The 22968-nt window shown below is 46.8% G+C and overlaps 1 protein-coding gene across 2 annotated transcripts in view; it reads right to left on the bottom strand.

The window, feature by feature from the left end:
• Window positions 1–22968, bottom strand: part of clstn2a (calsyntenin 2a) — a 732023-nt gene that overhangs the window by 531078 nt on the left and 177977 nt on the right. For both annotated transcript variants that reach the window (XM_085990522.1, XM_085990521.1), the window contains exon 2: window positions 179–214. In XM_085990522.1, coding sequence (XP_085846648.1) covers window positions 179–214 — 36 coding nt within the window. The remainder of the gene's footprint in view (window positions 1–178; window positions 215–22968) is intronic.

The raw sequence follows: 22968 nt of genomic DNA, 5'->3' as shown, positions 1-22968 counted from the left end.
CCGAACAACCACAGAAAAAACAATGCAACAGTGTCACCAGACAACAAGTCCACAGCTGTTCCAGGACATGCACTGCTAGTAACATGGCAGATCAGAATAACTATGTTGCTGTAAATGTTTGCCACAGATATATTGCCTTTGGTTCCAGAACATTTCAATGCCAATAAAGTTGCAGTACCTCTCTTGTAACTGCGGTTAGCCCAGTCACTGCGTCCTGTTAATGGAAGAAGAAAAAAAGCACAGTCATATTGAGGAACTAATTATTTTCATTTAAAATCATTAAGTATTTCCTTTTAACAAACTTTACATTAGCAAAATATGTTCTTTGAACAATAGGAGGGTTAACAGATTTTCTCCAAATGTTTATTGCCTCAAACAAATTATGTTTAATTTGATAGGATGGGCATATGTAATACTTCTTTGGGGGGAGGGTTACAGGTAAAAAGCTTTCCCCAATTGAAATGATGTGAATATTAATGATGTCATCACTCGAGATTCCATAAGCTCAGGAACCACACTCACAAAGCCTTGCAAAAGTTGACCTAGTCACTTCAGTCACATGACTGGGCAACCTCAATTGATCTTAGCTCTAATGGGATGTAAACCCAATTTTTGGGGCTGGTTTTCAGCCAAAGGACAATTTTAGATGATGTAGGCCCCACGTAGAGGCTCGAGGAAAACACAAGTTTGATGGTTAAAGTTAAAAAAAAAGGAAAAACATAGTAGAAAACTTAATGGTATATCACAGAGCTAAAGTTAAAATGTTAAGAGACAAAATGGAGGGAAAAGGAAAGAGCGTTGGCTATTTTTAATAACAGTGTTAATGCTTACATAAAGAACACGTTCACAATTTCACTACAAAAAGCGATCAGTGGAAGTCTTCTCCCAATGACAAAAAATGATTTTTTCTTATTGAAAGATGTTAATTTTTTTTAATTGTTAATTGTACAAAACTTTTACTATAAGAAAACCTCTCCTGACATTCCACCAGCTTTATTACTGTAGTATTAGGATTTGTTTCAACCATCACAGCACAAGAGTTGAAAACTTTAAAACACAGGCAGCACAAGGAACATAGACTACTGTCAACTCCAGGGAAGTCCAACAGTTAATTAAAAAAAATAATCATTTCTATTGCAATTGTGTGGAAATTGGACAGTGCTGCCTTGAAGAAGAAAGTACTTATAATGCAACAGTCTTGCAATTTGAATTAACTAAGTGTGTAGACTGAAATTTATTTCTAGGCTTGAATTAATTTTGTGATACAGGAATTGTTTGAAATGAAAGCAGATTCATTTATGCTGAACGTTAATAGCCATGGGGTTGAAAGGGAAGGGGGAAAAGCCTTTGAAATGTCTCTCCTAGTTTTAATATTTTAATACAGGTGGTCAGATTTTATGAACAAAATATTAATTGATTTAAGACTGCTTCATATTTAACAGTCACATTGATGAAGAAATTTTAATGAATTCACTTATTTTTAATTCATTCATGTGATGTAGCCATCGCTGGCAAGGCCAGCATGTATTGCCCATCCCTAATTGCCCTCGAGAAGGTGGTGGTGAGCCACCTTCTTGAACCACTGCAGTCTGTGTGGTGAAGGTACTCCCACAGTGCTGTTAGGGAGGAAGTTCCAGGATTTTGACCCAGCGACGATGAATGAACAGCGATATATTTCCAAGTCAGGATGGTGTGTGACTTGGAGGGGAACTTGCATGTGGTGGTGTTCCCATGCACCTGCTGCCCTTGTTCTTCTAGGTGGTAGAGGTTGCAGGTTTGGAAGGTGCTGTCGAAGAAGTCTTGGCGAGTTGATGATGTGCATCTTGTAGATGGTACACACTGCAGCCACAGTAGGCCGGTGGTGGAGCGAGTGAATGTTTAAGGTGGTGGATGGCATGCTGATCAAGCAGCCTGCTTTGTTCTGGATGGTATCAAACTTCTTGACTTTTGTTGGAGCTGCACTCATCCAGGCAAGTGGGGAATATTCTAACACACTCCTGAATTCTGCCTTGTAAATGGTGGAAAGGTTTTGGGAAGTCAGGAAGCGAGTCACTCACTGCAGAATACCTAGCTTCTGACCTGCTCTTGTAGCCACAGTATTTTTATGGCTGGTCCAGTTGTTTCTGGTCAATGGTGACCCCCAGGATGGTGAGGTATTTGGCGATGATAATCCTGTTAAATGACAAAAGGAGGTAGCTAGAGACTCTCTTGTTGGAGATGGTCATTGCCTTGCACTTGTGTGGCGCAAATGTTACTTGCCACTTATCAGCCCAAGCCTGAATGTTGTCCAGGTCTTGCTGCATGTGGGCATGGACTGCTTCGTTATCTGAGGAATTGCGAATGGAACTGAACACTGTGCAATCATCAGCAAACATCCCACTTCTGACCTTATGATGGAGGGAAGGTCATTGATGAAGCAGCTGAAGATGGTTGTGCCCAGGACATTGCCCTGAGGAACTCCTGCACCGATGTCCTAGGGCTGAGATGATTGACCCCCACAACCATCTTCCATTGTGCTAGGTATGACTCCAGCCAGTGGAGAGTTTTCCCCCAATTCAATTCAATTCAATTTTATTTGTCATATATGCAGCAGACTGTGTACTGCACAATGAAATGTTGATTTTTACGAGTCCTCCCAACATTGATTTACGAGTTTATGAGTCCTCCCCGATTCCCATTGACTTCAGTTTTACTAGGGCTCCTTGATGCCACACTCGTCAAATGCTCACCTCTGGAATTCAGCTCTTTTGTCCATGTTTGGACCAAGGCTGTAATGAGTTCTGGAGCTGAGCGATCCTGGCAGAACCCAAACTGAGCATCAGTGAGCAGGTTATTGGTAAGTAAGTGCTGCTGGATAGCACTGTCGATGATACCTTCCATCATTTTGCTGATGATTGAGAGTAGACTGATGGGGCGGTAATTAGCCAGATTGGATTTAAGAAATAAGAGCAGGAGTAGGCCATATGGCCCCTTGAGCCTGCTCCGCCGTTCAATAAGATCATGGCTGATCATCGACCTCAACTCCACTTTCCCGCCTGATCTCCATATCCCGTGATTCCAAAAATCTATCTATCTCAGCCATGAAAATACTCAAAGACTCAGCATTCACAGCCCTCTGCGGAAGAGAATTCCAAAGATTCACAACCCTCTGAGTGAAGAAATTCCTCCTCATCTCAGTCTTAAATGGCCTACCCCTTATCCTGAGACTATGCCCCCTAGTTTTAGACGCTGCAGTTAGGGGAAACAACCTATCAGCATCTACCCTGTCAATCCCCTTCAGAATCTTGTATGTTTCAATGAGATCACCTCTCATTCTTCTAAACTCCAGAGAGTATAGGCCCATTCTACACTTTCTCTCATCATAGGACAGCCCTCTCATCCCAGGAATCAATCTAGTGAACCTTTGGTGCACCGCCTCCAAGGCAAGTATATCTTTCCTTAGATAAGGAGAACAAAACTGTGCACAGTACTCCAGGTGTGGGCTCACCAAGGCCCTGTACAATTGTAGCAAGACTTCCTTATTCTTATACTCCAACCCAATTGCAATAAAGGCCAACATGCCATTTGCCTTCCTTATTGCTTGTTGTACCTGCATGCTCGCTTTCTGTGTTTTCTTGCACAAGGACACCCAAATCTCTCTGAACACCAACATTTGAAAGTTTCTCACCACTTAAAAAAATTCTGTTTTTCTATTATTCCTACCAAAGTGAATAACCTCACATTTCCCTACATTATATTCCAACTGCCACCTTACTGCCCACTCACTTAGTCTATGTATATCCCTTTGCAGGCTCTTTGGGGGAGAAATTGGGTGAGCAGCGCCACTTGTTAGCGCCTAAAGAGGCAGGCAGTGGCTGTAGCGCCACTGGCTGCGCCTCCTGCAATGTTGAGTTGGGGAGATAATGGTGGCGTTAGCCTTTTGCGTTGCGCCGCCACCGATGACGTCATCGGTGTGCGCAGCGCCCCATTCGCGATATTTGGTAGCAAACGGCGCAGTTGCGCCGTTCGCTACCCACGCCCGGTTCACGGGCCTTACTGTGCCGGCAGCGGCGCAAGTTAAGGTGAAGGTGCGGGGCGGCCACCTTTTTCGGCGGCCGCCTGCCAGCACCTCCGTTCCCGGCCTCGTAAACCCGCCCCCCCGCGGCATTGCCGGCTGTTTCCCGAGAGCCTGGCACCTCTCCTTGGTGCCGGGCTCGTTTGCCGGCACTCGCGAGCGGGGATCGCGCTGTTGCAGGCACCTCCCCCTTAACAGTGGGAGGAAGGCCTGCAGTACCGCAGCGTGTGGCGCTGCGGCACGTTGCGCTGCGATATTCAGTTTCAGCGCCCTAAGAGGGACGCGGAGTGCCTCGAGCCTCGCCCCGTGTCCCTCGAGGGGCAATGAAACTGAATATCTGACGATCGCTGAAGCCTCGAACGCTGCGCTAAATCCTGCGCTCAGGTGACTTTTGCGCCACTTTGGCGCCCCAACCCAATTTCTAGGCCTTTGTATTCTCCTCACAGCTTACTGTCCCACCTAGCTTTGCATCATCAGCAAACTCGGATACATTATACTCGGTCCCTTCATCTAGGTCATTAATATAGATTGTAAATAGCTGAGGCCCCAACACTGATCCTTGCGGCACCCCACTAATTACAGCCTGCCAACCTGCAAAAGATCTGTTTATCCCTACTCTCTGTTTTCTGTCTGTTAACCAATCCTCTATCCGTGCTACTATATTACCCCCAACCCCGTGAGCCCTAATCTTGTGTAATAATCTTTTATGTGGCACCTTATCGAATGCCTTTTGGAAAATCAAATATACTACCTCCACTGGTTCCCCTTTATCTATCCTGCTAGTTACATCCTCAAAAAACTCTAATAAATTTGTCAAACACTCTTTCCCTTTCATAAAACCATGCTGCCTATTTTCTAAGTGACTTGATACCACTTCCTTAACCATGGATTCCAGCATTTTCCCGATGACTGATGTCAGGCTAACAGGCCTGTAGTTCCCTGTTTTTTTCTCTCCCTCCTTTCTTGAATAGCAGTGTTACATTTGCGACCTTCCAATCCACTAGAACCATTCCAGAATCTAGGGAATTCTGGAAGATCAAAATCAATGCATCTACTATCTCTTCAGCCACCTCTTTTAGAACCCTAGGCCGTCAGGTCCAAGGGATTTGTTGTCTTTTAGTCCCATTAGTTTCTCTAGTAGTTTTCCTCTAATTATATTAATTATGTTAAATTCCTCACCCTCATTAGACCCTTGGTTCCCCATTTTTGGTATGCTTTTTGTGTCTTCTACAGATACAAAATATTTGTTCAACATTTCTGCCATTTCTTTATTCCCCATAATAATTTCTCCTGTATCAGCCTCTAAGGGACTAACATTTACTTTTGCTACTCGTTTCCCTTTTACATACTTGTAGAAACTGTTACAATCTGCTTTTATATTTCTTGCTAGTTTTCTCTCATGTTCTATTTTTTCCCTTTTTATCAATTTTTTGGTCAACCTTTGCTGGTTTCTGAAACTCTCCCAATCCTCAGGCTTACTATTATTCTTCTTTCAATCTAATGCTATCCTTAACTTCTTTAGTTAGCCACAGTTGGATCACTTTTCCCGTGGAGTTTTTGTTTCTCAATGGAATGTATTTTTGTTGAGAATAATGAAATATTTCTTTAAATGCTAGCCATTGATTATCTGCCACCATACCTTTTAATTTATTTTTCCAATCTACCTTAACCAACTCACCCCTCATACCTATGTAACTGGCTTTATTTAAGTTTAAGGCTCTAGTTTCAGACGTAGGCAAGTCACTCTCAAAATTAATGTGAAATTCTATCATATCATGATCACTCTGCCCCAGAGTATCCTTTGCTATGAGATTGCTAATTAACCCTGTCTCATTTCACAATACAAGATCTAAAATAGCCTGTTCCCTGGTTGGTTCCATGAAATATTGTTCTAGGAAACTGTCCCGAATGCATTCCACGAACTCGTCCTCCAGACTGCCTTTGCCAATTTGATTTGTCCAGTCTATATGAAGATTAAAGTCCCCCAAGATTATTGCATTACCTTTGTTGCAAGCTCCTACTATTTCTTGATTAATATTCTGTCCAACGGTATAGCTACTGTTAGGGGGCCTATATACTACTCCTACCAGTGTTTTCTGCCCCTGGTTATTCCTTATCTCCACCCATACTGATTCTACTTCCTGATCTTCCGAGCCAAGATCCTTTCTCGCTACTGTCCTTATGCCATCCTTTATGATCAGGGCTACTCCCCCTCCTTTTCCATTCTGCCTGTCTTTTCGAAACATCAAGTACCCTGGAACATTTAGTTCCCAACCTTGGCCACCTTGCAACCAATGTCTTGCTTTTTGTGAACAGGACATACCTGGGAAATATTCCACTTTGTTGGGTAGGTGCCAGTGTTGTAGCTGTACAGGAACAGCTTGGCTAGAGGCGCGGCTAGTTCTGGAGCACAAGTCTTCAGCACAACAGCCGAAGTGTTGTTGGGGCCCATAGCCTTTGTTGTATCCAGTGCGCTCAGCTGTTTCTTGATTGCATGTGGAGTGAATTAAATTGGCTGAAGACTAGCTTCCGTGATGGCGGGGACCTCAGAAGGAGGCCAAGATGGATGATCCACTTGGCCCTTCTGGCTGAAGATGGTTGCAAACGCTTCAGCCTTGTCTTTTGCACTCAAGATCTGGGCTCCACCATCAGTGAGAATGGGGATGTTCATGGAGCTTCCTCCTCCCGCTACTTGTTTAACTGTCCACCAATATTCACGACTAGATGTGGCAGAACTGCAGAGCTTTGATCTGATCCTTTGGTTGTGGGAAGGCTTAGCTCTGTCAAATAGCATGCTGCTTCTACTGTTTAGCATGCATGCAGTTCTGTGTTGTACCTTCACCAGTTTGGCACCTAATTTTTAGGTATGCGTAGTGCTGCTCCTAGCATGCTCTTCTACACTCCTCATTGAAACAGGGTTGGTCCCCTGGCTTGATGGTAATGGTAGAGTGAGGGATATGCCGGGCCATGAGGTTACAGATTTTGGTGGCATACAATTCTGCTGCTGCTGATGGCCCACAGCGCCTCATAGATGCCCAGTTTTGAGCTGCTAGTTCTGTTCTGAATCTATCCCATTTAGCACAGTGGTAGTGGCACACAACACGATAGGTGGTATCCTCAGTGTGAATACATCACTTCGTCTCCACAATGACTGTGCAGTGGTCACTCCTACCAATACTGTCATGGACAGATGCATCTGCAACAGGTAGACTGGTGATGACGAGGCCAAGTAGGTTTTTCCCTCAGATTGGTTCTCTCACATTTGCCGCAGGCCCAGTCTGGCAGCTATATCCTTCAGGACTCAGCCAGCTCAGTCAGTAATGGTTTACTGAGCCACTCTTGGTGATGAACATTGAAGCCGCCACCCAGAATACATTATGTATCTTTACTACCCTCAATGCTTCAGTAGTGGTGTTCACCATGGAGGAGTACTGATTCATCAGCTGAGAGTGGTAGGTGGTAATCAGCAGGAGGTTTCCTTGCCCATGTTTGGCCTGATGCCATGAGACTTCATAGGGTCCAGTGTCAATGTTGAGGACTCCCACGGACACTCCTTCCTGACTGTACCACCACCTCTGGTGAGTCTGTCCTGCCGATGGGACAGGACATACCCAGGGATGGTGATGGAGGAGTCTGAGACATTGGCTGAAAGGTATGATTCTGAAAGGTTGTTGCTTGACTAGACTGTGGGACAGCTCTCCCAATTTTGGCACATGTCCCCAGATGTTAATGAGGAGGACTTTGCAGGGTCGACTGGTTGTTCCCGAGTCGTGTCCGGTGCCTAGGTCGAGTGGTCCATTCGGTTTCATTCTTATTGTTTTTCCTAGCGTTTGGATTCAACTGAGTGGCTTGCTAGGCCATTTCAGAGGGAAGTTAAGAGTCAACCAATTGCTATGGGTCTGGAGTCACATATAGGCCAGACCAGGTAAGGACAGCAGATTACCTTCCCTAAAGGACATTAGTGAACCAGATGGATTTTTACGACAATCCGGTATTTTCATGATCTCCATTACTGATAGTAGCTTTTTATTCCAGATTTATTTAATTAACTGAATTTAAATTCCCCAGCAGTCATGCTGGGATTTGTGGGATCATTAGTCCAGGCGTCTGGATTACTAGTCTAGTAACATCACCACAATGCTATCATTCCCATATTGTATAATAATCAACTGTTAAGTACTAATGCCTAGCTTTGTATATAAAAAAGCCTCTTAATTTCATTAATTATCTATAAACACTGAGGCCACATTAAACTGAGAGCAGTGATTTATCATATCTGACTCTTAATTAATTATATTCCAAATTCAGAACATAACTCATTGTCTTTCCTCTTTAAATCTCTTAATTTACTATACAAGCCTCTTTTAAATTACATTCTTTATTGAATACAATATGTTTGAGGCAGGCGAGAGAACTCTCGACAACCCCTAATGGTATTCACTTAAACGTTATGCAATCAATTCATTTGTAAAGTGTGCAATTAAAGAAAATGGTCAATTCCTATTAATGCGGGTTGAAGCTGTTAAACTGCTTTTGTCGCCAAGAGTGCAAAGCCCAATGGAAATCCAGGAGGTCAACCAAAACACAAAAAAGATTAAACTTGTGCCAATGAAAAATATAACTCAGGAAAAACATTTTATTACATAACAGTTTAGCAATGGATTAAACTGTAAATATTTCATTAAGATTAAAACGGCAAAGACCTTCAACACCCTTGGAATTAGGAAAGGTTAAGAAAGGGCTAACCGGATAATTATGTGCCTGGGGCTCAGTTCTGCTACAAAGTATGCAAGAACCATTTATTGATTAGTTAGTGCACAGTCCTTCAGTAAGTTGAAATACCAAGCTGGGCAGGAAGCAGACTTTAAAAGTTCTGCTGTTTCCAGCGTGCCACTAACACTACTATAACACTAGCCTGTTCGAGTGTAGGATGTATAACGGTAGTCGTAGGGAGTCAGCAGAGGTACTGCAACGTGGAATTTGGCAGGAAGCCAAATCGTTTAATACTTAATCTATTACTACTGGAATGGAAAAATATTGTGGTGTAGGAATTGGTAAATTCCTGACGAAAATACTGAGAGCGAGTCAATCAGCTAACCAAAACGATGTTTAATGCAAACTGGTGGAAGTAACAAACAAAAACGCAGGGGAACAAATCAACAGGTGCTTGCTTAATGCTGGCTCCACGAGGGCTGAGAAGGGGAGGCCCCTCAGTCCGACGTCATGACGTCATCACGTTTCCCGCCGTTGGGAATGTCACGTGACCCACGTGATGACGTCATCGTGTTTGGTCTTAACCCTTTAGAGACCGCGCTATTTACATACAGCGAAAGAATACAGATTTAAAGGCAATTATATACATTCGTATAAGAGTTCCTTGGTGGCTCTGCCACATGCGCCCCCCCAGAATTGTCTTTAATAACAAAAGTCAAACGAAGAGGAGGTCGGACAAGCCTGTTCGAACGACTCCTATATTCCCGGAATCACCAATCGCCATCGCGGCTGTGGGGCCTAATTCAGGTTCGGTCTTCCCGTCGCGCTGTTGGTGCTGGTGTTTATTCATTGCTTTAGGCTTGAACCCGCAGGGAGGGCGGCAGCATCTGGCCTTCGGGCCGAAACGGGCGTGGTAATAACATCAACCGGATGGTGGAGGCGTCAGGGCGGGGCCCTTCTGGGCGGGATGCCTCGTGGCGGCGCAGTTTTGTTGCATGATGGCGTAAATTGTGTCGGACTTGGCGGCCAGCACCACACAATCCGCAGTGTCCGACCTCGCGAGGGCCGCTTGCACCTGCTCGGGCAATTGGCTCAGGAACAATTCCCGAAAGAGGAAACATTGTGGTTCTGAACCAAGGAGTGTGAGCATCTGGCTCAATGGTCCAGAAATTGGTGTCGGGGGCTTCCCGCGGGTGCAAGCCCCCAACCTACACTTACATAGCGCGCCGACAGTTGAAGCCTGGCCCTGCGTGGATTTCTTGTCAGTGGCCCGGTTCAGCTCCCGGTGCGCTGTGCTTGCGTGATCCAGCGGCGTAGTTAGTTCGATGAGCCGGCTGGGATCACGTGAGCACTGGGCAACCAATCGGAGGTTGCAAAAGTTCATTCATGAGTTTGATAGTAAGAACTGTCAAACTCATGAAAACTCCGGGTGCCCAAAACAGTTCTTAAACTTCAAATAAAAGTTTTTAAAAATCCCACTAATTAAATGAACTATTAATAACTGTAAAAAACTAATTTAAACAATTATTCAAATTTTTGAAAAAAATATTTTTTTTTTTTTTTTTTTTTTAAATCGGGTCTAAAAATACACTTACCTTACTGTAAAGTCTTTAAAAATAATAAACCTGTGGAAAAAAAATTCTAACTTTAATTAATAGACCACTTACCTTTTAAAACTAAGTACTTACGTCTGCTTTTTTCTCGCGTAAAAACTGGAGGCCTTAGCGCACGGGCAACCCTGTAAAAAAAAGGAATTTCAGCGCGCACGCGCAGACTCCTGCACGCACGCGTTTCACCTCTGAACCCCTTGGTTCAGAGGAAAGGAAATGCCGGTTTTCCGCGCATGCGCTGTGCATGCTGAAAACCGGCACTTCCATCGGGCCCACGCGTGAGTACACGGTGCTTACTCACGCGTTGGGACCCGAATTACTGGGCCATTAACCCAGACGACTTGGAGTCGCCTAACCCGGGCAGCATGAGTAACCGCCATGCGCGTTCTGACTTTGTGAGGCCAAATACCTGGATAAGCCGCGCCTTAAGGGTGTCAGACTTGCTGTCCGCCGGGGGGGTTTCCAGCAGGCTGATAATCCTCGAAGCCGTGGAGCTGTCGAGTACGGAGACCACGTAGAGGTAGCGGGTCTAATCCTGCACTATGTTCCGAAGTTCGAACTGAGCCTCTGCTTGCACGAACCAGGAGGCTGCCTGTTGTTCCCAAAACTGAGGGAGCTTCAAAGCCACTGCGTTTGCTTCCATCATGTCACTGCGTCTCGCTTCCTCCGCGAAGATCGTCCGCGAAGATTCGGGGTCACCACTGTAGGAATTGGTAAATTCCTGACGAAAATACTGAGAGCGAGTCAATCAGCTAACCAAAACGATGTTTAATGCAAACTGGTGGAAGTAACAAACAAAAACGCAGGAGAACAAATCAACAGGTGCTTGCTTAATGCTGGCTCCACGAGGATTGAGAAGGGGAGGCCCCTCAGTCCGATGTCATGATGTCATGACGTCATCACGTTTCCCGCCGTTGGGAACATCACGTGACCCACGTGATGATGTCATCGCGTTCGGTCTTAACCCTTTAGAGACCGCGCTATTTACATACAGCTCTGCCACAGTGGAATGTATTTCGCAAAACTCAGCAAAATCAGGATGCAAATTGAAAAGGGCCACAATTGCATTTCTTTGCTCTTACGGCACAAATGAGGTCAAGCAATGAGCCGCGAAACATTTTCCAAATCAAAATCTCTCAGTTCAGCTCAGTTTTTCAATGCCACCTCTGGCCAGTCCAAGTAAATGCAGCAACAGAAGGTGGTTGTGGTGGTTGGAGGTCAATCATCACAGCCCCAGGACATCACTGCAGGAGTTCCTCAGGGCAGTATCCTAGGCCCAACCATCTTCAGTTGCTTCATCAATGACCTTCCCTCCATCATAAGGTCAGAAATGGGGATGTTCGCCAATGACTGCACAGTGTTCAGTGCCATTCACAACTCCTCAGATAATGAAGCAGTCCATGCCCGCATGCAACAACGTTCAGGCTTGGGCTGATAAGTGGCAAGTAACATTTGCGCCACACAACTGCCAGGCAATGACTATCTCCAACAAGAGAGAGTCTAACCACCACCCCTTGACATTCAACGACATTACCATCGCCGAATCCCCCACCATCAACATCCTGGGGGGTCACCATTGACCAGAAACTTAACTGGACCAGCCACATAAATACCGTGGCAACAAGTGCAGGCCAGAGTCTAGGTATTCTGCAGTGAGTGTCTCACCTCCTGACTTCACAAAGCCTTTCTACCATCTACAAGGCACAAGTAAGTAGTGTGATGGAATACTCTCCACTTGCCTGGATGAGTGCAGCTCCAACACTCAAGAAGCTCGACAGCATCCAAGACAAAGCAGCCCACTTGATTGGCACTCCATCTACCACCGGCGTATCATGGTTGCAGTGTGTACCATCTACAAGATGCACTGCAGCACTTCGCCAAGGCTTCTTCGGCAGCACCTCCCAAACCCACGACCTCTTCCACCTAGAAGGGCAAGGGCAGCAGGTGCATGGGAACACCACCACCTCCAAGTTCCCCTCCAAGTCACACACCATCCTGACTTAGAAGTATATTGCCGATCCTTCATCGTCGCTGGGTCAAAATCCTGGCACTCCCTCCCTAACAGCACTGTGGGAGTACCTTCATCACATGGACTGCAGCGGTTCAAGAAGGTGGCTCACCACCAGCTTCTCAAGGGCAATTAGGGATCAGCAATAAATGCTGGCCTTGCCAGCGACACCAACATCCCATGAACGAATAGAAAAGTGAGTGGGAAGGAAGAAAAGAAGACCGGGGAATCAAGGGGAAACTGGATTGGGGGTGGGGCCATGGGGACCAGCATTTCCCACAGAGCCGGGAGCAGCAGCAGCAGGGTGGTGAGTGGGAGTGGTACTGAGAGAGGAGCAGCCAGTAAAGGAGTGAGTGAAACCCAGAGACCTTACTGTGGGTAAACAGTGAAAGATTGTTTCCACTGGTGGGCAAGTGGGGAGCTAGGGAACGGAAAACAAGGATTCTCACTGGAAGAAACGAGGGAAAGGAGGAGAAAGTTCTTGAACTGAGGGCTATTAGACCGTGGGGATACTTCACCACATGTGGCTATTGAGGTAGAGATGAAAACCATCCAAAGGGAACTGGATATATATTTGAAGAGGAGGAATATAAAAAGATCTTTGTGAGGGGGGGTTTAAATGGGGGAGTGGGGAAATGGGTTACAGGAGAGGACGCCAGCACAAGGCTGAATGGCCTCCTCCTGTGTTGTAATTTTGATAATTCTATGAAAACTTGCCTTTATTGAGTCCGCGCTCAGGAAATGGTTTAAAAATGTTGGTGCTGAGCTGAGTTTAGGACGATGTGCCAGTGAGAACTGCCCCAAACATCGAGCCCGCTGCCCTATGTGCGAACTCTCGGTTTGGGTCCGGTCAGTCTGCGCTACCCGGTTTTGACGTGCGAAATCCAAGTACAGATCAGCTCTGACTGAGATTCCCAGTTCAGAGTTGTCACCTTCAAACAGAACCAGAGTGCAAACCAGAGTCCAAGGAGAAGGGGAGAGATCAGGCCTGTTAAAAGTGGCATTGATTGGGGAGCCTGACCACACCCTGTGCAGTGCAGGGGATTCTGGTTATGGTTTCAGGATAGGGTTGCCAACTCTGGTTTGATGTATTCCTGGAGATTTGATCATGTGACATTTGATCCCATGGCATTTGATCACATGTCACCGCTTGTGTGATGCTTAATCACCTGACATTTGCCCAGTTCAGAAATATTATTGCATTTACCTTAGTTAAGTGTCTCAGGATTACCAAGCCCCAGATAAAAAATTTGACTTTTTGTTTTACAGTGAGATGAATAACATCATTTATAAACCAAAGAAAGAACACAAGGATAAGCAATGTTTTAATAAAAACTACTTCTGTGATGTTTCTACAGTATTGATCGCAATGAGAAACGGCAAGTAAATACTACAGATTCAACGGAAACATCATCGCTATAAGTAAGTTCTAACTGAAGTTTTCATATAATTTTACAACAGCTTCAGGGAGATGAGGCTCAGTCCTCCGGGAGAAGCACCAATGCTGCCCCACTCCCGGAACAAAACACATTGCCCACCGCAAAATCCGGGCCAATGACGGCGAATTGTCAGCGTTCACGGCCATTACCCCTCTGAAACTGAGCGTAACTTCAGGATGTAGCACACACGCATCTAAATGCGGAAATCCTGAAGCTGCGGTTAGTCATTCACTGCTTCAACACTGGCTGTGCTATGGACCCCCCCCGTCAGCAATCAGTGTAATCAGTGCAACTGACGAAAACTTGAGCTTTTCCGCACTAGGAATCCGCTATTGACAGTGCTACAATCAATTACACGTCAAGAAACCTAGTGGGCCAGAAATTCGGGTCCCCACGGGTGAGAACGCGCTGGGTACTCACGCGTAGGCCCAATGAAAGTGCCGGTTTCGTGCATGCACTGTGCATGTGCGGGAAACCGGAACTTCCATTCCCTTAAAGGAAGGGGTTCACAGGTCGAACACGAGCGCCGGAGAGGCAGTGCCTCCACCTGGAACTTCCGTTTTTTTTGCAGGTTTCTCCGGGAGGGTAAGTGTTCTGGACTTGTTAGATGTAGGTAGCACCCCTAGTGGTAGTTATTGTATAGCAGTGTGTTATTTGACCTTCTTCCTGTCTGCACCGGAAGTAGTATTCAAGGAAGTATTTTCTCAGTTGTGAACAAGGTCCACGTGTGGCAACTTGTTTTCTATCCTCCTCCATCCTTCCTTATACGCTAGGCAAGATGCAATGTCTGTGAGTATCCTTGTTTGGTAACATAATAACAACCTTGTCGGTATAGTATTTTGACAATACTTTGTCAATAAGAAGTTTATTAGCTGCTAGCTACAAAGGGTTAGCTTCAGTGCTATTTACTTAAATAGTTACCTACTTATCTGTGTTAAGCAGTCTATTCTGTTTTCATAAACATGTTTTTGCATCTTATGTAACATCTAATGTATAGTACTTACCTCTGTGTACAAAACATACTTTGTCTTTGTTTACTGTTCCACACTTTTATTCAAGTAAAGCTTCAAAACAGCACCCTGCTTCTCGAGGAGTTATTTGAATGAGTGTTTCACTGACTGGATAGCTGGATAGGAGTTGCATCTAGTGAGACCAGTACAGTGAAAAGACAGCAATATGGCTAGCTGTGAAGAGAGGAGACCCTCCACGTGGAGCAGCAAGGACTCAAGAGTTAAGTGGCTGTCATCTAGGCGCAGAGTAAGCCATCACGACATAGCCAGCTTAAGTCTTCACCTTGTACACCACACTTACCTCACATCATCATGGCAGAAGGTAATACCGAAAACGCTACTCAGCAAGTAGAAGACTTTAAACAGTTAGATGAAACTGGAGAATGAGACAATCTGTCTATAAGCTCTCATTACTACAAATCATCAGCCGGTTCACGGTCATCAGCTGGTTCTACGGCTAGTATGGCCATCGCCAGAGCACGGGCCAAGGCAGAAGCAGCCCAAGCCAGAGCAGCTTATGCCAAGAAAGAAATGGAAATAAAAGTTGAATGGGCCCGTCTCCAAGCCACATTAGACGCCTTGCAGGAAGAAAAAGAGAAAGATGCTGCATTAGCTGAAGCACAAATATTGGAGGCAGTTTTAATGGAAGCTGATCCTGAGTCAGCTAACAAAGTTCCAATTCCTGTTCCACGTCAGTCAACTACAGCGCACCACAGACTATGTGAGCGACCAAGCTGACACACAGTTTACAAGACAGAGATGAAGACCCACACATCTCTACAGACTTGAGCACACCATATAACATGCCCCATGTCACCAACCAAGTTCAAAATGGACTGCGTGCCCCAAGTCACAGGATTCTCCCCCACGAAACAGAGGACACCGAGCAGAGGAATGAAGCACTGAAGAAAGTCAGCAGCAAACCTCCTCTCGTTTCCTCGAGACCCCCAGCAGAGCCCCTACTCAAGGCGACCATGGCATTTGCCCCACCACCTACGACCTTGTCAAATACCTTGCACGCAGCCAGCTGGTGACTACAGGGTTAACCACATTTGATGATAAACCAGAAAATTATTGGGCCTGGAAGTCCTCCTTCCACGGTGCCATGTCGGGCCTAGACCTGTCGGCAGAAGAGCTTGACCTCCTTACCAAATGGCTCGGCCCGGAGTCCGCCGAACTGGCACGCAGGATAAAAATAGTCAATGTGAGGCATCCGCCAGCTGGGTTGATGATGGCTTGGGCGAGGCTGGAAGAAAGCTACGGCTCGCCTGAAGCCATTGAAAGGGCTCTCTTTGCCAGATTGGAGAACTTTCCGAAGTTGACAAATAAGGAACCCCAGAAGTTCCGCGACCTTGGAGATCTGCTGTTGGAACTCGAAGCTGCAAAGCAGGATGGCTACCTACCTGACCTATCATACTTAGACACTTCCAGAGGGGTAAGTCCCATTGTTGAGAAGCTTCCATTCAATCTGCAGGAGAAGTGGGCATCATTCGGGTCAAGGTTCAAGCTAGAGCACAACGTTACCTTCCCTCCATTCTCTGTGTTTGCCAACTTCATCCGTAGAGAAGCCAAAGCCAGGACAGACCCCAGCTTCAACTTCTTCTCCTCCCACACACTTGCCAGAAGAGACAAGTTTGACAGACATGGAAAGACACCAATATCTGTCCACAAAATGCAAGTGTCTTCAACCGAGAACACAAGGGATCAGAAGAAATCCGAGGATATGAGCAAACAATGCCCCATCCACAACAAGCCCCATCCATTAAAGAAGTGCAGAGGCTTCAGAGAGAAGTCCCTGGAAGACTGCAAACAGTACCTCAAAGAGAACTCCATATGTTTCAAGCACTGCTCCTCCACGAACCATCTCGCTAAGAACTGCAAGGTAGATGCAAAATGCACAGAATGTGAAAGTGATCAGCACATTTCAGCACTCAACCCAGGCCCAGCTCCTTGGAAGTCAGAGTCATCTCCTTCCGCCTCAGAGCACGGCGGGGAGGGAGAGGGAGCTGCCTATCCAGAGATTATATCCAAGTGCACCGAGGTGTGTGGAGGAGTGAGCGCAAGAGCATGCTCCAAGATATGCCTCGTTAGTGTGTAACCTGTAGGACGTCGCCAGGAATCTGAAAAGATGTATGCCATACTAGATGAACAAAGTAACCGTTCTCTAGCAAGATCCGAGTTCTTCAACATCTTCAAAGTCAAAGGAAGTCCGTCGCCTTACACGCTGAAGATGAGTGCTGGACTTTCAGAGACAGCCGGCAGGAGGGCCTGTGGTTATGTTTTTGAGTCAGCCGACGGAAAGATTAGTCTCCCCCTTCCTACACTCATCAAATGTAATCAAGTCCCCGACAACCGTTCTGAGATTCCCACTCCGAATGTAGCTCATCACCACAGTCATGAGACACATTGCAGACGAAATCCCACCTCTTGATCCATGATGCAGACATACTCCTGTTGTTGGGCAGGGTCATCCTGAGGGCACATAAGGTATGGAAACAGATCAACGGTCCACATGACGTCCCTTTCGCCCAAAGGCTAGACCTCGGCTGGGTCGTTGTTGGAGACGTGTGCCTCAGGGGTGCTCACAAGCCACCTCGGGTGAACACACTCAAGACTTCCATTTTGGAGAATGGTTATCCAAGCTACCGTACCCCATGCAGTAGTCAGATCCGAGTGACAGAGAAGTTCAGTCATACGGCCCAGCCTCAGAACCCCCCCAGCGCTGATCTCCACAGACAGCACACAGATGATGCTCACTGGAGAGAACCCGGGTCAGTCAGTCTTCTGTCGCACCGCCAGTGACCACAAACTTGCTCCATCGATCGACAACATGAGATTCCTCCAGATTATGGACAATGAGGTCTCTCGTGACAGCTCTAACAGCTGGATTGCACCCTTACCCTTCCAGAACCCCAGACGATGGCTGCCGAACAACAGGGAGTATGCCTATAATCGTCTTAACTCACTCCGTCGCACACTAGAGAAGAAGCCAAAGATGAAAGCACACTTCCTAGAGTTTGTCGAGAAAATGCTTGGCAACGATCATGCAGAGCTAGCTCCTCCACTCCAGGAAGGCCAAGAGTGTTGGTACCTCCCCTCCTTCGGAGTCTATCACCCCAAAAAGCCAGAACAGATCCGCGTGGTGTTTGACTCCAGTGCACCATATCAGGGAGTCTCTCTCAACGATGTACTCCTCACAGGGCCCGATCTCAACAACAGCCTCTTGGGGGTACTCATGAGATTCAGGAAAGAGCCCGACGCCATCACTGCCAATATCCAGCACGTTTCACTGCTTTGTGGCGAGAGAAGACCACAGAGACTTCCTCCGCTTCCTGTGGTATTGCAACAACGACCCCAGCAGTGACATTGTGGACTACAGAGTGCGTGTCCATGTCTTCGGCAATAGCCCGTCCCCTGCTGTCGCCATATACAGACTAAGGAGGGCTGCCAAGGAAGATGACGACTTTGGCAGTGATGTGAGAGGGTTCATCGAACAAGAGTTCTACGTCGACGATGTACTGAAGTCTGATGCGCTATCAATTACCGAGAAAGACTGGAAGTTAAGAGAGTAACAAACAGGCTTTTATTAGCTAAAGAACGAAGGCATGCCTCTAGTGGTCGACCGGTCCTGAATACCTGGGGAACTGCAGAGCAGCCGCCTTTATACCAGGGCATATGGGTGGAGCCAGGGGCGGAGCCAGCTGAGGCATGCACAGACAGGTACAACAATGGGCAAGAGTGAACAACAGTGAAGTGAACAACAGTGAAGTGAACAACAGTGGTTTACCACAAAGTCATTCCCTGCCGAAGCAGAGGCCATCAGTGCCCTCGGGCGAGCTCAGGAACTGCTTGCACTATCCAACCTCAGGCTACACAAAATAGCCTCTAACAGACCAGCAGTGATGGAGGCATTCCCCCCTGAAGATCGTGCTAAGGATGTCAAGGATCTACACCTCTTCACTGATGACCTCCCTCTACAGCATAGCCTAGGAGTGTCTTGGAACATAGCAACAGACACGTTCACGTTCCAAGCCTTAGATGACAAGAAACCCTTCACACGTAGAGGAGTGCTCTCTACAGTCAACAGCCTATATGATCCTCTCGGCTTCTTAGCCCCTGTCACCATACAAGGCAGGCTGCTCCTCAGGGAACTCTCCACACACGCTGAAGAGTGGGATTCACCCCTCCCTGAAGAGATGGAAGCAGAGTGGAACAGATGGAGAGACTCACTTCAAGACTTACAGGAGATCCAAATACCTCGCTCCTATACGTCCTTCTCTCCCTCAAATGTCCAATTCAAGGAGCTTTGTGTCTTTGCAGACGCATCCGCTAAGGCCATGGCAGGTGTGGCTTAGGTGAAGGCCCCTCATCCCAGTATCTTCAGACCCAGAATCGCCCCTCATCCTCACTCCGGCTATGCTTTTGACCCAGAAGACAGGTGTTTCCCCTTGCCCTCCAGGGGAGTTTGGGAAAAGAGAACTCTTCAAGCAAGAATGGAAACGGGTTCAGAGTCTAGCAGACACGTTTTGGGGCAGGTGGTGGCGGGAGTACCTCAACACACTGCAGAGCCGATGCAAGTGGCAGGACAAGAGGTCAGATCTCAAAGAAGGAGATGTTGTCTTGATGAAGGACAGTCAGGCAAAAAGGAATGAATGGCCTATGGCTATCATCGTGAAGTCCCTTCCCAGCCAGGACGGGAGACTGAGAAAGGTGGACTTGAGAGTCGTCAAAGAAGGAACAGCAAAGGTCTTCTCTCGGCCTGTCTCTGAGGTGGTCCTTCTTTTGTCGCCAGAGGACTCCAGTGACAAGTAGAGTTAGGCTTATGTGGGGTCGTTAACGACCCCAGACGGGGAGTGTTCTGGACTTGTTAGATGTAGGTAGCAACCCTAGTGGTAGTTATTGTATAGCAGTGTGTTATTTGACGACCTTCCTGTCTGCACCGGAAGTAGTATTCAAGGAAGTGTTTTCTCAGTTGTGAACAAGGACCACGTGTGGCAGCTTGTTTTCTATCCTCCTCCATCCTTCCTTATACGCTAGGCAAGATGCAATGTCTGTGAGTATCCTTGTTTGGTAACATAATAACAACCTTGTCGGTATAGTATTTTGACAATACTTTGTCAATAAGAAGTTTATTAGCTGCTAGCTACTAAGGGTTAGCTTCAGTGCTATTTACTTATATAGTTACCTACTTATCTGTGTTAAGCAGTCTATTCTGTTTTCATAAACATGTTTTTGCATCTTATGTAACATCTAATGTATAGTACTTACCTCTGTGTACAAAATATGCTTTGTCTTTGTTTACTGTTTCACACTTTTATTCAAGTAAAGCTTTAAAACAGCACCCTGCTACTCGAGGAGTTATTTGAATGAGTGTTTCGCTGTCTGGATAGCTGGATAGGAGTTACATCTAGTGAGACCAGTAAAGCAAGTCTCCAGCAGCTACACTTTTAAAAAGCAGTCGCAAGGCCTGCTTTTAACAAGGTAAGTGGTGAATTAAGTAAAATTAAAACATTTTTTCCACAGGTTTATTATTTTTTAATACTTTAAAGAAAGGTAAGTTTATTTTTAGCCCCGTTAGAAACTGTAATTAATTTTTTCAAAAATTTAAATTATTGTTTAAAATAGTTATTTCATGTAATTTATAGTTATTTTAAAAATGTGATTTTAAAAAAAATGTATTTGAATTTTTAGTTATGTTTTGGAGCCGAACTGTATTCATAGATTTGACAGGTCTTCCTGTCAAAGCTATGAATAGAGATTCCCTGCTACGATTGGCTCTCCATGGCCCACGTGATCCCAGGGGACGCTTCAAACTAACTGCGACCCTGGGATACGCAAGCACTGCGCGCCGGCAGTTGGAGCAGGCCCAGGATCAGAATCCCATGCGGGCCCACAGCACAACGGCCAGCGTGCTAGGTAAGTGCAGGTCGGAGGCTTGCACCCGCGGGAAGCCTCCAACCCGAATTTCTGGGCCAATGTTTTCACCACAGAGATTGCGAGATCTCTGTGGGCAGCTTTCTTCAAGGTCAGCGGCAATCACCGTCGCATCGCCACTGACCGCAAATCACGGGCCATTATACAACGGCATACATCAGAGAACTCTCCCTCACCCAGTTTGTGTTGCTCTCCCTCTCCCAGTTTGTGTTTCTCCCTCTCTCTCCCCTTCCCTCCCCAGTTTGTGTCTCGCTCCTTCCCCAGTTTGTTTCCTCTCTCACTCTCTCCCCAATTTGTTTCTTTCACTCCCTCCCTCTCCAGTTTGTGTTTCTCTCTCTCCCTCCTTCCCCAGTTTGTTTCTCACTCCCTCCTTCTATGCCTCCCCAATTTGTTTCTCTCTCCCTCCCTCCTTCCCTCCCTAGTTTGTTTCTCTCCCTCCTTCCCTAGTTTGTTTCTCTCTCCCTCCCCGGTTTGTGTTTCTCTCCTTCCCCAGTTTGTGATTCTCTCTCTCTCCCTCCCTCCCCAGTTTGTGTTTCTCTCACTCCCTCCCTAGTTTGTGTTTCTCTCCCTCCCTCCCCAGTTTGTGTTTCTCTCTCTCCCTCCCACAGTTGCTCTCTCAGGACTCGAGAGTTTCCAGGCGATTTGCGTTGGCCCCGATGCTGTCATTCTCACGTGTTTAAACCTCCAGGAATGCCTCCAACCAGAGTTGGCAACCCTACCCAGATGTAGACATCCAAGATCTAGATGTAAACCAAAAATCAGATTCAGCTTCTTCCTCACACCTCTGAAACATACGAGATAAAATCTGGTACGTGTGCACATGAATTGGAGACGCGGAGTTTCTATACGACTTGGTTAATAACGATTTCTCACAGCGAATGCACTCAATGTGAATACTAACTCATACTTACGCAGACCCTTAAACATTGAACTTTCAATGTTGTCCTATAAGCCAATGGCTGCAGGTGATTTTTTTTTGAAACACGTGAGGCCTAACCAAGCCAGCCTGCAACCGTGGCAGCAGGCCTTTTCTGTGAAATCTCATCGCAAACCTTATAAGCTGTACGAGGCTCAGGGTTGTACAGTGACGAATCAATCCAGCCCGGCAACTTTCCCACAGGACATCCTCCCTCACATTGCCGTGCAAAGTCAAGGAAAGAAAACCGCACCAGCAGGGTTTAAAATGAGCCGGCCATTTAAATTGAATCCTTCTGCGGGACACAAAACCCTCACATTGGCCTCGATTTTAACCCCTTCCACCCCCGACGGGCGTGGGGTTAAAATATCAGAAACGAGCAACACCACCTCTGTACAACACCATTCCCGGGGTGCGGAGGGGAGTGGGCAGATCGGAGAACCTCCTCATCGGACTGCTCCTGGGCCTGGCCAAAGTAGCCATTAACTGGTCCAGGCAGCGGGCGATCGAGGGGCTCGCTCAGCCCGACTGCCTGCCTCTCTTCCGCGGCCACGTTCGCGCCCGGCTGGCCCTGGAGATGGAGAACGCGGTGTCCTCCGGCACGCTCGAGGCCTTCCGCAACCGGTGGGCGCCGCGGGGACTGGACTACATCATCACCCCAGCCAACAAAATTTTAATTTAATTTGTTAAGTTTTATTTAAAGTTTCATTAGTTACAGTTTATTTGTTTATGTACCCATCAAAAGAGTACACCATTCCCGGCTGCCATAATATTCAGGCAGTGGCCTACCTAACATGCACTAGTCCCGGTCGTCGGTGCCACAACTTATTTTGAACCTCACCACAGGGGAGTCCCGTGCTGGCTGCTGCTTGATATCAGCGATAGGGCAGGAGCAGCCGACAGGCCAGAAGAGTCTTAGGCAAGTTTTACAACTCTGCCTGGTTTTAAGCTCCTTGTCGGGAGGAGCAAGTGTACTCCCCGCATGACTCACAAGGAAGCCTTCGGCCTCCTCATCCCCCCCCTTTCCAATCGCGATCAGCAGGCTACCCGCTCATTCCCACGGGTCCCCGGCTGCGGCCTCCTGCCGCTAAATGTCTGCTCCCACCCGCCGGCCAGGCAGTCACTCTGGCCGGTTGTCGGACACGAGCTGGCACAGAATTATTTAAATATGGCCCTGCTATTAAGGTCAGCAGGGCCTCCACACCCCCAGTCTGACTGACTTTCTCGCTCATTACTGGGCTCCGCCCGCCCCGCCAATATCGGGGCCATTGCCTTGGCAAATCG

This window comes from Somniosus microcephalus, chromosome 6 (genome assembly GCF_052327205.1).
Source record: "Somniosus microcephalus isolate GS21.2 chromosome 6, FLI_Smic_1.0, whole genome shotgun sequence".
Taxonomy (NCBI): domain Eukaryota; kingdom Metazoa; phylum Chordata; class Chondrichthyes; order Squaliformes; family Somniosidae; genus Somniosus; species Somniosus microcephalus.
Note: the sequence above shows the minus strand (reverse complement) of the source record. Positions and strands in the feature narration are given on the sequence as shown.